At 53.5% G+C, this 14,122-nt stretch overlaps 1 protein-coding gene across 1 annotated transcript; it reads right to left on the reverse strand.

The window, feature by feature from the left end:
* Nucleotides 1-2,758: 2,758 nt before the first annotated feature.
* Pnpla5 (patatin like phospholipase domain containing 5) lies at nucleotides 2,759-12,387 on the reverse strand. The gene is made up of 9 exons (XM_038344099.1): nucleotides 12,189-12,387; nucleotides 11,662-11,894; nucleotides 9,907-9,972; nucleotides 9,447-9,656; nucleotides 8,037-8,097; nucleotides 7,019-7,204; nucleotides 5,271-5,397; nucleotides 3,474-3,590; nucleotides 2,759-2,861 (listed from the first exon to the last, which is right to left on the reverse strand). Exons 1-9 carry the CDS (start codon nucleotides 12,379-12,381, stop codon nucleotides 2,759-2,761), a joined length of 1,296 nt encoding a protein of 431 aa, XP_038200027.1. The 5' UTR covers nucleotides 12,382-12,387.
* Nucleotides 12,388-14,122: the final 1,735 nt, after the last annotated feature.

Genomic DNA, 14,122 nt, shown 5'->3' on the forward strand with positions numbered 1-14,122 from the left:
ATTATCTCATTTGTGCATGCTTACTTCCCTACGGACCTCTAAGAGAACACACTTCCCAACGCAAGACACAACTCAAGGTGATTATCAGGATGATTTGATCAGTTAGGCATGGTGTCACACACTGTCACCCCTGCATTTGGGAGCCAGAGGAAAGGAGAGTCAGGAGTTTGGGGTCATCTTCAGCTACACAGTGAGTTCAAGGCCAACCTGGGCTACATAAGAGTGTGTCAGGAACCAACAGCAGCAGTGACTATTGTGAGAAGATAAACACACCTGTTTCACTGTAAGAACCAGTGTTCTGTGTGTGATCCCATAGCACAGTGACATCCATTTAAAAGAAGGAAGAAGGGCTGGGGAGATGACTCAGGGGCTAAAGTGCTCTCTGTGCAAGCATTAAGACATGAGTTTGAATCCCCAACACCCACATAAAAAAAATGCTTGGCGTGGCTGCCCATGCCTGTAATCCCAGCATTGAGAGTCAAGATAGACGGGTCCCAAGAGCATGCTAACTGACCAGTCCAGCCGAAAGGATGTTTCCACTTCAGTGAGAGATTTTGTCTTCAGCAACAAGAAAAAGGGTGATACAAGATATCCCAAGTCTTCCTGTGACCTCTACACCTGCACACACACATGCATGAAACACACACACACACACACACACACACACACATGCAGCCTGGTCATTGGAATGTTTGCCTAGTTCTATTCCCAACGCCACATAAACAGGATGTGGTAGCACACCCAGCATTTCTGCCATCCCAGCGGGTCCCCTATGGAGTGAGGAGCAAACACGGAAGGGCATGTGGCATGGAAGGCTGAGCAGCCTTTGGCATGGAAGCTGTGTCCGTGATGAGATACAAAGGACAGGGATGAGAATGTTCTCAGGGATGTTCTGAGAGTCAAGTCCCCTGCCCCAGAGCCCTAGTTGGTGAGGGGTGAAGGGACCTCACAATGGCATCTGAGAGTAGAGGCTGGGCAGTGACCCAGCTCAGTGGGGACAGAGGCTGGCCTTCTGGAACCGCCTAACCCCCAAAAAGACAGCCCCACCCTGATGGGAAGGATTGAGTTTGTGTCTGGCCCACCTGGAAGGCATGAGAAACAGCAAGTGGGTGAAACTGAACCTACCCTGGGGCTGCCAGAAGAGGGGAGCCTCTTGCTCATACCATCTGCTCTCCTGGTCCTCTTAACCCTATCTGTACCACTGGCTCACACCTCTGAAGTTTCAAGAAGTTTGGTATTTTTTCCTTTTAGATGTGTTTTATTGTATAACCCACAATACCCTGCAACTTGAGATTCCCCCTATCTCTGCTCCATTGGTGCTGGCTTATAGGCCGGCACTCCAAAACCCTGCACCAGCTCTTCATTCATTACTTCATCCCTGCCCTAATCCAAATTCCTTGGTGTTAGGGATAGAGAGAAGGCCTCCTGCTCCCGCAGAGGACCCAGCCTCCACATCAGGGGTCTCACAACCACTTATAATTCTAGTTCTAGGGACCAGATGCCATCTTCTAACCCCTGTGGGCGCCTGCACACAGGTGATGCACATTTATTCACACAGACACATGCTTAGTAAAAATAAATTTTCAAACACCTTGGAGGTATGATACAGCCTATGGCTCTCAGCATGCCCTCCACCCTCTCACCCACAGCTGTGGCTGTGCTGTGACAAGGGCTTCATTCTCTCTGCAGGGCCTCTGCACCTGCCGCTCCCTCCAGGGCCTGGCAGAAGTCCTGGCCTCTAGTCAGGTCTCAGCTCAACAGCAGCCTTCTTGGAGCAGCCTCCTGACAGCCTGGTCCCTGTGGCTCCCCACTTGGGTTTCACATCTGCCCTCACTATGTTCTCTTCTGAGGACCTTTGGGAGGGCTCGTGGCATCATTTCCCATCTGTGTTCCATCTGAGAGCCAAATGAATGAATGAATGATGCATGGTGAATAGATGGTCAATGTATGGATAATCAAGGGATGAATTAATGAATGAGTAACACATCATCTCTTCTGTCCACTATTTATTACTTAAGCTCTTCTCTTGTTGGCACCTCCATTTCTCTATAGGCCCATCTCCACTCAGGCTGGGTGTCCCCTACAGTCTGGTCAGGGGCATAGTGTAGATTCTTCAGACCCCAAGGAGAGGCCAGAGGAGGTTTTGTATGTGTGGTACCCAGAAACCCTCCCAAGGAACCAGGTTGCAATGGCAGTAGGTTCCGTCCCCATCTATGATCAAGAACCCCCCTCCCAAATGGATCCCCAGCTAGCCACTTTCCATCTGCACTTGTTACAGGAGTCAACTCTTCAGGTGCAGACCAGAGACAGGGGGCAGGGATCAGAGCAGTCACTGCCATGAACTGGGCCTTGGGGCACCAGGTTCAGTCCTACACAGGGTGGAACACACCTCCGCTGGACACCCGTGCCCTCTGTGTCCCCCACATGGAGATCCAGTACTGAGATGTGTCTTAGCTTGTTTTGTCTTTTCTCCATGATAAAATGGGCAGGAAGAGGGCAGTGGCCTTGGCACACAGTAGCCTGATGACATCCAGAGAGGCCCTGGAAATAAAGGTCCCAGGAAGGGCTGCAGAGAGCCCTCATCCCCCTCCAGGAAGCCACCTGCCCACACAAGAAGCACAAGGCCTGGCATGGGCATGAGGAGCAATTTCCCTGAGCTGGGCTCAGAGCTCCTGGGAGATGAGCCACAGCCAGAGGCAGGCATGAGCTCACAGGATGTGGCAAGGACAGGACTCAGGGGGTCATGCATTTGGTTGGCCTAGCCCAGGGCACGATCAGCACGCCTGAGGTTCAAGGCCCGGTTCTCAGAAGCAGCTGTCCCCCGCTGAAGGGGACCAGAGTCTGCGCTGGTGACAGGAGGGCTAAAGAGGGAGCAGGAAGCGTGTGTGAGTTCGAGGCCTGGAGGTAAAGGTAAGGTGTACTACAGGGACCGCCCTTACAGGGAGCGAGTTACTTCATCCCCAGCCCTCTGAGGAACGTCTCAAGCCCTCAGCAGAATCAAACAGGAGACTCTCAGAACTCCAGGGTGGCTTTTCCTAAGAGGACAGGGGCGGGAGAGTATGGGTACACTGTGTCTCCTACATCAGGGAAGTTGTCAGGAGACAGGCCAGCAGTCCCTAGCCACATAGAGCCAGCCTTGAGGGACAGGGTGAGAATTGTACCAGCCACAAAGCTGTGATAAAGATTCCCCAGCAAACCACCTAGACTGACCAGTGTGACTGGCTCGGAGACCCCAGACACTGGGTGGTACACACAGCAGTGAACACAGACAGGTCTCCCCAGGTGGATGGAGAGAAGGACATAGGATGCATGTTGGGCGCTAAATATAAGGTGCTGAATGCTAGATGGATGCTGTGTGGTAGGTGCTAGGTTCTGAGTTCTGTGAATTGGGTGCTGGGCACTGAGTGCTAGGTAGGGGATGTAGGCAACATGCTTAAGTCCTGACAAACACCCCAGTCCCTCCCCTGCCTCACCTGCCCAGCCTGAGGAGCTGTGTCTTTGCCATGGAGTAGATCTCAAGGGCTGTACTCTTCAGGAGCCCCTGCATCCAGTGCAAGTCAGCTGGCATTTCAGGCAACCATAGCAGCAGCCTGTGAAAGGGACAGGGTCAGCTTCCCGGAGTGCTGGGGGGGGGGCGCAGTCCCAGATCAGGGATGGTCCCTACATTTCAGGCAACAGCCTGGAGAGAGGGGAAAGGAACAGAGCCTAAACTGGGCAAGACAATCTCAGGAAGGCCTCGTGGATCACATCCATAGCAGGATATTCAAAAGTGAACTTTTTGGGGAGGGATGGACCTTGGGGTCAACTTCCGTAGAGTTCCAGTGAGAAGCCTGGGGTATCAAGGGGAGGAGTCGTGTGATGCTGGCTTGGAGGCTGCTCTGCAGCCTGGAGAGTCAGAACAAACCTCTCTGGGCCTTGGCTTTCCTCTCCTGCCAAAGGAGGACCATCTGCCTATGGTCCTTTACCATCTCCATCCATCCTTCTTCCTGACCCATGTCACTCATCCATGTCCCTTTCGGAGGCCAGTGCCTTCCTCTGCTCTAAATGCCCCACGTGTGGGTTATAGGGAATACCAAGGGTGAACGTGGCATGTTCTGGGCTGATTCCAGCAGCTTCACACCATAGAAATGGCTAGATTTCTTCATTTTCATTTCAACTCACAGTTTTAGTAAACAGCTCTGCATGAGTCGAGTGTGTCAGGAGGAAGCATCTCTCCAACAGTCCTGACCCAGTCACTAACTCAGGGCAGAACAACACAGAGCACTGGGGCTCCCCATCATAGACTTTCTGAAGGGAAAGGCAGTTTAGAAACAGAGCCTTCAGGTCTTGCGTTAGAGCACACGGCTGGAGTTCTAGGCAGAGGAAGCCTTGAGTTCAAAACCACTCGGGATGGTAAAGCAAGATCCTGTCTCAAAGAGAAACGCCAATCTCCCTACAGCAGGTTCACTCACCTGACCATAGATCCCATGTGTCTGGCCCTGGCCACTCTCTAGCCCCATCTCATACAGACACCAGTGTTCACTCCAGCCACACCTTTCTTGTGATCCTTGGATGTGCCGGACTCCCTTCTGCTCCCTTTGCACACAGTACCCCATCCACTTGGAAGGCCTTTCCTCTTTGCCTGATGGACTGTGGCCCATCCTTAAGACAGTAGCTTGGATGTTATCACCTGCCTTCTCTGACAAACAGTTATGAGTACAGGCCAGCCTAACTCAGGGCTAGTGAGGCTCTCTCCTTACAAAGCTGTAAGTTGTACAGGTCAGAAATAAGATCAAGGTCAGCCTGCCTCTCTTGCCCCTAGCTAACACCTGGCCCCGGTCAGCCCTTAGCAACGGATGAATGAGACAATGAAGTAGCATGGTCCACTAAACCAGCAAGGCCGAATGCTCAGTACAAGGGCTTCAGACTGATCTGAAGGAGCCTTGTTTTTAAGAAAAGTGCCGCAACCCAGAGATGTCAAAAGAGCTGGCCTAGACCACACAGCCAATCTAAGATAGACCAACTGGAAGAGTTGCCAGAGGCATCGTGTTGTCATCGAGGCTCTGACCTTGGAGCAAAGGGCAGAAGGTCACAAAACAGTCTAGGTACTAGCCAATATTCTGTGTAGCCAACCACACCACCTGCCTACCAATCCTCTGGCAGAGCCTACTCAGGTGCTCCATGGGTCAGCCCACAGAAGATAGTGTAGGGAATGCAGGTGCCTGCCAGCTCGAGTCACTCAGTCACCCACACTGGTCACAAGCTTGCCCCCTCAGCCCAGGCTACCTCACCTCCTGCTCCGAAAGTAGACATACTCGAAAGGCAGCGTGCAGGGCAGTAGCAGATAGGTCAGTACCCTCCCTGGCACAGAACACTGGAGTTGAGCCCAGAAGTCCCGCTTGCAAGCCTTCCTCAGTGCTGAAAGAAAAGGAGAGGTCTTCTTAGTCAGCCTAGGGTCCCAGGAGCTGCAGACAGCTTCCTCCTTCAGCATCTCCACGCTGATGGAACCATTGCTGCCAGCAGGGGTCGCCATGTACATGTCTTCCCAACCCACTCAGGCCCTCACAGAGGAGGAGACTAAGGTTCAGAGTGGTGGTTCAGAAATGCCTAATGAGAATCTCTTCCAGGAAGAAGCAGAGGCTCACCAGGCTCCTGTCCTGAGGTCTACCAGGAGGATTCTGCCATGCTACCTTGGATAAACAAGTCTCCCCAGGCCTTTCTCACCGTAATAGACTCAGAGCTACTGTGAGCACAGCATCTGTGTTGCCAGCTTCAACCCCTTGTTCACCAGACTAAGCAGGGCGGAAATGACATAAGCCAGGAGGCCACTCCAGACTGCTGGGAGCGCAGACTGCAGTTTGGGTTTGAGCAACCGTGCCTGAGGTTTGCAGCCAAGGAGACGACATCCAACTCCTTCTATCCCCAGTCACAGGAAATGGGTCCCCAGTCGAAGATTCCTAAAGGCAGCGAGTGGGAGCCCAAGTCTAAGCATTAGAATTGCTTTCCCAGCCCCTACCCAGGCCAGCTGCAGTACACGGGGACAATGGCCACACCCCACTGATTCCAGATTGAGAAGCTGGACCTAGGGATCAGTGCAGACTGAAAACCTCGGGATATGAGTCAATGTTCTATCCTATCCCATGCTTCCCCATCCCCCTGACCCCATGGTCTCTTCGCTATCTCCTCAACCTTAATGGCCTCTGCCCTCCCCACTAGCTTCATGCACCTCCATGGCTCCCCAGCTCTGGTTTGAGTGAGAATGCTCCCCAGAAGGTCATCTGTTTGAATACTCGCTCCTTGATTGGTGGAACTGTTTGGGAAGGATGAAGAAGTGTGGCCTTGTTGGAGGAGGTGTGTCGCTGGGGGTAAGCTTGAGACTTCAAAAGTCTCACGCCAGGCCCCTTGTGCTCTGTGTCTCCTGTGTGCAGTCTGAGATGTGAGCTCTTAGCTATTTCCGCCAACATCATGGAACTGGAAGACCAGTTAAACTCTCTTCTTTATAAAGTCACCTTGGTCATAGGGTTTTGTCAGAGCAAAAGAAAAGCAACCAAGACACCAGCTCTCTACTCCTGCCTACCCAGCCCTCCCCAAGTTCATGTCTGCTGTGTCACCCAGCCACTAGGCTGTAACCCCAGAGACCTACCAGCCCAGCCTCTCCAACCCCAGGGCCTCTGCACATATGATGCCCTCTGCCCAAACCCTCATCCTTCCATCTTTGAGTGGCAGCACCTGTTTGAAGTGTCTCCAGGACATCACCTGCCTCTTGGGCCTGTGCTAGTCTCTAGGTACTTCACTGTGGCCTGGACACAGACCTGGCTTTCCTAGGGACAGACTTGTCCTCAATGCCCCAATGGCAGACAGGAAGATCAGCTGAGTTCCTTCTCTTCCCAGAGCCTCAGTTTCCCCACCAGTGAAATAGTGCCAGGTTGTAGTCAGGAGTAGGGGACCCAGAAAAAGACCCCAGCCACACTTGATGCTTAGTAGGGGCTTGGTAGCTGTGAGCAATTGGGCAGGCAAGTGGTGGGAGAAAGGGCAGTACCAGCCTCCAACTCCGGTGCCAGCAGCTCGAAGTTGGGCACATCCTTGACCAGCACATTGGGGATGTCCCATCTGATAGTCAGGCGAAGTTTCTGGCCCTGGTCATGGTCAGAACTCCTGGGTCCTTCCATGGGGGCTGAGGGCTCCTTAGATACCAGGGACCACAGCACTGGCTCCTTGGTGAGTCCTGGATTGGGAGGAAGAAAAATCTGATAGTTGGTGCAACGGCAGCCTGCAGGGGAGATGGTGGCTAACCCTCCACCTGTCTCAGTGCCCAAACCAACTCCAGGATTCAGGCTGCAGGATGAACACCAGCGAGGTCCCGCCCTGCTGTTCAGCCTGCTCTAGAGCCGCAGAGGCATAGCTCCGTTCTCAAATTCTGTCTTGCTCACATCTGCCAGCCTTGGGAGTCTCAGTACTCTGCCTCAGTTTCCTTTTGTAAAAAGAACTTAAGTCCTGCTGTCGCGAGAGTTAAATGCAGTACTCTGAAGCTCTGGCCTGGTGTGGGGTGCTGCAAGTTGGGGTGGGGTTCAGGGATTGAGGGTGGTTCTGGAACCCATATCCTGGCTTCATCTCTCAACATTGCCTTTACAGGGTGACAGACATGCTTCCCAGACCTGGGGACCATGCACCTTCTGCCAGCTAACAGCCCCTGGGAGAGGGACTCTCCTCCATCCATCCACCTCTGTCTTCCCATCCCAACCAGGTACTCTACAGTGGTCCCAACCCAGCACAGCTGTTGCCCCCAGGAAGCTCTCCCTTCTTGCTCTCCCCATCTCAGGCCAAGGTGAACTCTTTCTCTGCCCTAGCTCATTGCTGGAAGAGCCTCTGCCACCCACAACCCATCTCTATTACTCTGCCTCAGTCTTTGGAGGCTCTAGAAGGAGACACAGAAGGCACCTTTCAGTCTCCCTAGTGTGGTTTGATCACACACAGAGCAGGCATTGAAGTTCCAGGGTTCAAACACCAGAGAGGCGGAGTCCTCCTGACACCACCCCATTACTGCCTCTGTCACCTACCCCGTCTCTCCAGGAACCTCAGGGCATCCAGATAGCCTTGTCTGCAGTAGTCAGCCACCACCTGGGACACACGGAACAGAGGGAGGACATTGCTTGGGGTTCCTTAGCAACAAGCCATAGGCTGAAGACATGTCAGCAGATGAACACATTCCCAGCCCAGCCTGCTGTCCTAATGACCCTCTGCGGGGCTCAGAAACCCCAGAGACCCAGTGCTGGCCAGGGAGACCCAGAGTGAGCACGCAGCACAGATCTGCTCCTGACGTCCCCTCCCACTGGCCAGCTGACTCCTTACCTAGAGCTCAGGCACCTGCCTCCCTCTGAGGTCCTTCCTCTAGTAGGCAGAATGACAAATCCTGAGTCAGGGTCAATGGGGTCTCTATCTGACTCCCCTCAAGTCCAGGGCAGTCCCTTCCCCTTCCCCACCATTGGAAACGTGATATGGAGTGGAAGCGGAGCTCAGAGGACAACTCTGTGAAGCCATCTCTCCTCTTCCGCCTTTATGTTGATTTCCAGACTCAAACTCAGTCACCAGGCTTGCCCAGCAGGTGAGCCATCTCGCTCAGTGAGTATGTTGTATGTTTGGTGTGTGTATGGTGTGTGGGGTGGTGGTGGTGGTGTGGGGGGTGTGTGTCTGTGTGCGCACGCGCGCGTGCATGCGTGTGTGCTGGTCAAAGTCTTAGGAGCTCACTTTCAAAACCATGCTGGTCTAACAGAGTATAACCTTGGCTCTGACACTTCCAGGCTGTGTGACTGAACAAATTACCTAACCTTTCTGAGCCTGTGCCCTCTGAGTAACGGAACTTCCTCAGGACTGGATGGCATTGTGGCACACACCTTTCATCCAGCACCCACGGGACAGAGACAGGCAGATCTCTGTGAGTTCAAGACTAGAATAGACTACACGATGAATTCCAGGCCAGCTAGGGCTACATAGTAAGACTCTTGTCTAAAAATAAAAATTTTAAAAATAAATGAGGTATTGAAGAGATGGCTCAGCAATGAAAAACACTGACTGTTCTTAAGAAGGAGCATAGCTCAAGTCCCAGTACCCATGGTGGGTGGCTCACAATTACCTGTAACTCCAGATCCAGGGGTCCAGTGTCTTCTTCTGGCCTCTGTGGGTACTGTGTTCACACGCACACACACACACACACACACACACACACACACAAACAAACAAAAATAATAAACCTAGAAAAAGAAATGGAAATAGCTGCCTCTGCTCATGGAGCCTGCCAGTGGAGTGCAGATCACAGTTGGACTCTAGCCCTTAGCCAGGAAGAGGCAGGAGAGGCAGAACCCACCTGCCTCTGTGTGAAATGTGTGAAAACCTATTGTGTGAAATGAGACCGGTCAATAACTGAAGCTGAGGGGAGGGGTCCTGGGCCAGGACCATGCAGGATGACCTACCTCAGGCTTGGGGGGGAACAGGCTTATGAACCCCTGAAAGAAGTTCATGGTAGAGATCTGGAAACTGGCATTGAAGGCGGTCAGCTCATACAGACTGCCTGAACGGCTCTGGGGACAGATGTCCACCGTCCCATGGAAGGGAGAGACAGTGATGGTGGTGGGGGAATCGGAGAAGGGCAGGTTATTGCTCAGGGCTCCATCAATGTAGCGCTGCAAGGCAGGGAGGCAGTGGATTACATCGTCTTCCCCACAGCTTCACCGCTAACTGGTGTCCGCATCCACCCCCCTCCAACCCAGGGGCTGAGCCTCTTTAGGGGAGGCTTGGCACACGATAGGTGCTCATGGGGAGGTGGTGTCCTAACTCTTCCGTCCACCCCTGAACAAACTTTTATTCCAGCTGCCTGGAGCCCAGAGTGGGACACAAACAGGGTGGGGGATGGGGGCTCCCAAACACACTCACCTCCCCTCTGAACTCCGGAGGGATTGTCCCACAATAAAAGGGGAAATACAAGGAGCAGACCAAAGCCTAGAAGACAAGACAATCGTCCTCGCTCAGTGTTCCACACTCTGCGTGCGTCTGGCATCTAGCAGGTGAGACAGGAGATGATGCTGTGCCTCATCCTGTTCTCGCGCATGCGACCATGAGCTCCAGTGAAGAACAGAGGAACACGGTCCTCCTTGACAGCACCTTCCTCTCTCTGCGGAGGGCACCCCAGCTGCCTGGAGACTGCAGGTGGGATGCTCCATGATAAATAAACCAAGGTATCTGTACCAACCCTGGGTCTGGCATAAAGGTGCTACCCATAACCTCTGTGTATCTCCCCATAAACTGTTCTCAGAGTTGATCCAAACAGATGCTCCTCTGAGGAGGACTGTCAGGCCCTCCCATCCCATGAGAGACATCATCTCCCAGCAGAAGCCCTGACAAGTGCCACTGGGCAGGGGTGGAGGGGGAGTGTTTCATCTATACATTGTGACCACCGAGCGCTGGTCTCGCTGTAATGGGGCTGCGCACGCTGTCCTGTGTCGTAGGATGCTCAGTATCATCCTTAGTCTCTCCTGCTGGATGCCAGCAGTATGCAGAGCGTGGCAGGCAAGGATAGTTCCAGCACGCTGGAGGGTGGGGCAGGACTATGCAAATATTGCTCCAAGTTCAGGTAACATAGACCCTCAGCCAACAACCCTAAAAGACCTCATTCCTCTGACTCTCCCTCAGAGAAACAGACACAGTACGGGTTCTGAGGGTTCATCCTTTCCACAGATGGATACAGCTGATGATGGCTGAGACTCACTGAGCACCTTTATGTGCTGCCCAGGTGAGCACACCGGGACAGGCTCTGAAGTCCTTCCCCGGGCATCAGCCCACAGCAAGTGATACCCATCAGGCGCACTGAGAACCACACATCTATGTTCTAGCAGCTGCTGGCTCAAGCTTCCTCAGCATCCGGTACAGGGCACCATGATGAGGTTAGGTATACGCAAACCTCGGTGTCAGGGGCAGACAGAGACCCTTATAGGAAGGGTGGGCAGAGCTGCACTGAGGGACACCAGGACTCTTCACACTGGGCTGAGGTCCTCCCACACGGGAACCCATATCCCTTCAGAGCTATTCCCCTATGGCCCTGCTCAGTCTTTCTGATCCCCAAAGCCTGTCTCCCACTCCTCCACCCCCCTCCCGTCATATCAGAACCAGAACAGGCTCCATTCCTTCCCTGCCTTGCTCTTCTGATCAAGTTTCACATAGGCCCTTTCCTGTGAGCTGTGCTTCTTGGCTACAAGTCTGGAAAAGGCAAGGATTTTTCATTTGTACCCCCTCCCTGGCAAAAATCACAGCATACAAACAGTGCCTACACATAATAGATGCTCAGTAAGTATTTGTTCTGGCAAGCAGAAAGCATTTGGAAGATGGGGGTGGATGGGACAGGGAGAGCTCCTCTGGAATAAGCATCCCTAGATGCATTGACTACAGAAGCTGACTTCCCCTCAATTTGGCCCAAGGACCTTTTGGGTTCCTCTCCACCCCATCTCCTAGAGAGCCTTGGACTCAAGCCAGTCCTGGATGCAGTCTAGCTCCTGCTGCATACCCCAGCACACACACACACACACACACACACACACACACAGAGAGAGAGTCACCCACAGAAACCCCTGAGCTCACTATTATTTAATGGCTTATTCTCCTTGGGCCTCAGGTCATAACTCAGCATCAGCTCACCTGGATGAGTTCATCTCGAGTAGCAAAATCAGTGACTATGAAGTTCTGGCCATCGTACCATCGGGTAATGGAGATGCCCAGCCTCTGGGAGGCCAGGATGTGGCAATTCTCAGGTAGGGTGTCCTGCAGCTGTTTCCTGATGTGCTCAATGGGGCCATAGGCTGGGTGGAAGATGCCCAGGCTCAGACGCTCCACCTGCTTCACCAAGCCCAGGAGATTGGAGCAGCAGAAGTCTGCAAGGTGGTGGGGGCTAAGGTCTCAGCTACCTGGGACCACCGAAGGCCACCCTCACCCACCAACAGCCACCTTCCTTGGGAGTGCCTGGCAGTCAGTACATGATATCTCCTGTCCTGGATGTCAGTGACCTTAGGGGCAGTATCCCAAATCTGAAGCCAGGACCCATCTTTGGAGATAAAAGTGACCACAGTCCTCAGATTTAGAGGCTGGGTGTAAAGACCTCAAGAGGAGAAGGGGAGGCACCTTGCCAGGTTCAGCTAACTGTGGTGTCCCTGGACTTCCCCAAGCACCTGCCGACTTGCCGCAAATGATGCTCAGGGCGTTGAGCGCGCCTGCGGAGGAGCCATAGAAGCGACGGGCGCCCTGAAGGATGCACGGTGCACGCTGGCGCAGGCACTGGGTGGCACCCACGTGGTAGAGGCCCAAGAAACCGGCGCCTGCGAAGGACAGGCTCCAGCCGCCCTCTGCCTCCAGGAAGTCCATAGTAGGGCGCTTGGAACACCACAGCCTGGATGTAGCACAGGAGCTGAAAGGACCGCTTGCCAGGCGCCAAAGAACTGGGACCAGACAGGAACTGGGTTGGAGCTCCGGTGGTGCTTCAGGGTGGCCCCGCCCTACGCTGAGTCATCTGTAGCCCTAGCAAGTGAGGGACTGGCACGACTACCCTCTCCAGGTGTGCACAGTTGTGCCCAGAATCATTGCGATCTGCAAGAACCCTGGCCAGGCCTGCACGTTCACCTGCTCCAAATTGCAGTTGCCTAACCTCGGGGTGTTTGCATTTCGAAAGAAGGAACCGAGGCATAATCAGGAAGGGCCAAGCCCGACTCGTGGGGGCCCAACCTGCGAGGCCAGGGGTTAGAGGCCTGCAAGACATGGGAAGGGAGGAAGGCTGTAGACGTGGGATCTGGGCTCAGCAGGGACAGGTTCCTATAGAACACTTCCTCCAGATGCGTCAACTCCCCTCACTGCAGTCAGCAAGAAGAGACCAGACTCGCAGGTGCACATGTCTGAACAGGTGAGGTGAGGAGGTGAGGTGAGGTGCTTACACGGCCAAGTCATCACGTGGAAATCAGGCCGGGCATGCCGGGGGGGTGGCAAGAGAAATGAACCATACAGCTGGAGGTCAAGAAGAGCAAGGCAGCAGCAGTGTGTGGGGTGGTGAGCAAAAAGGACCCCAGTAAAGAAAGGGGATGAGTGGAACCCAGTAAGACCCACACTGGACACCAGAGGACCTTACAAGTAGTCAATAAGTACAGAAAGCAACACACTGCAGGCTGCCTGGTAGTCACATTTCCTAGCAAACTCTGTGCCCCCGTTAAGTGGCTCATCCAATAAAAGTGTTGCCAATCCTGACCACCTGAGCTTCCACCCCCAGGATCCCCACGGCAGAGGGAGAGTATTGGCTCCTGTAGGTTCTCCTCTGACCTCCATACATACACCAAGCCACCTGTACCCACCTACGCACACACACTCAAAGATAAATAAATGTAATTTAAATGTGAACTGTACTCTGGGATGTAAAAATAATATATGTCACAGGCGACATGTTCTCAAGGGCGTGGCTCTGGGGAGTCCAGGGCAACGGAAGGAGGGAGGAGACCTCAGGGACTGACAACAGTTGGGGGTGCACAACAGGGCTAGGCTTGGGCACAATGCAGCCTCTTCCTGTACCATCCCCACCAAAGCCGCCAGGAGTGGGCAGCAAGCCTTCGGGACTTGCATAAGACCCCTGCAGGGCAAGGAGCACCCTGAGGCTTGTTTCCTTGGCAGTGAGATTCTGAGGATCAGGTGAGGCTGGAGGGCAAAGGTCATGGACACACCTTTGCAACTGTGCTCCTTGTGCTGATGATGGTGTCTGCCAGTAGCGTGAAGAGCACCCTTCCCGCTGAGGGACTCCACTCAGGTAAAGCCAGGACCTGATTTTATCTCAAAAATGTTCAGGACCAGCAAGCAATGAGTTTAGCAGATATTGAGGCAGTCATGGAAGAAGAGGACAGTGTACACGCAAAGCAAGGGGGTGCTTTATTTTAGACATTTCATTTATTTGTGTGTTTGTATTTCGTGCATGCATGGAGCTGAGAGGACAACTTGTGGCAGGGAGTTGGTCCTCTCCCTCCGCAAGTGGGTCTCAGAGACCTTCACCCACTGGACCATTTCAGGGACTCCCGTACCTTGTAGTTGCCAGCATCCTTGTTTGAGACTTCAGGAAGATGAACACAAGCCT

Source organism: Arvicola amphibius, chromosome 9, assembly GCF_903992535.2.
Source record: "Arvicola amphibius chromosome 9, mArvAmp1.2, whole genome shotgun sequence".
NCBI classification, from domain to species: Eukaryota; Metazoa; Chordata; class Mammalia; order Rodentia; family Cricetidae; genus Arvicola; species Arvicola amphibius.

Coding starts and splice junctions, on each gene's coding strand:
- Pnpla5 (XM_038344099.1), bottom strand. CDS start 12,381: ATGGACTTCCTGGAGGCAGAGGGCGGCTGGAGCCTGTCCTTCGCAGGC. Junction 9,657..9,906: donor CTCCGGAGTTCAGAGGGGAG/GTGAGTGTGTTT, acceptor CCTGCCTTGCAG/CGCTACATTGATGGAGCCCT. Junction 5,398..7,018: donor GGCACCGGAGTTGGAGGCTG/GTACTGCCCTTT, acceptor CTTTTCTTTCAG/CACTGAGGAAGGCTTGCAAG.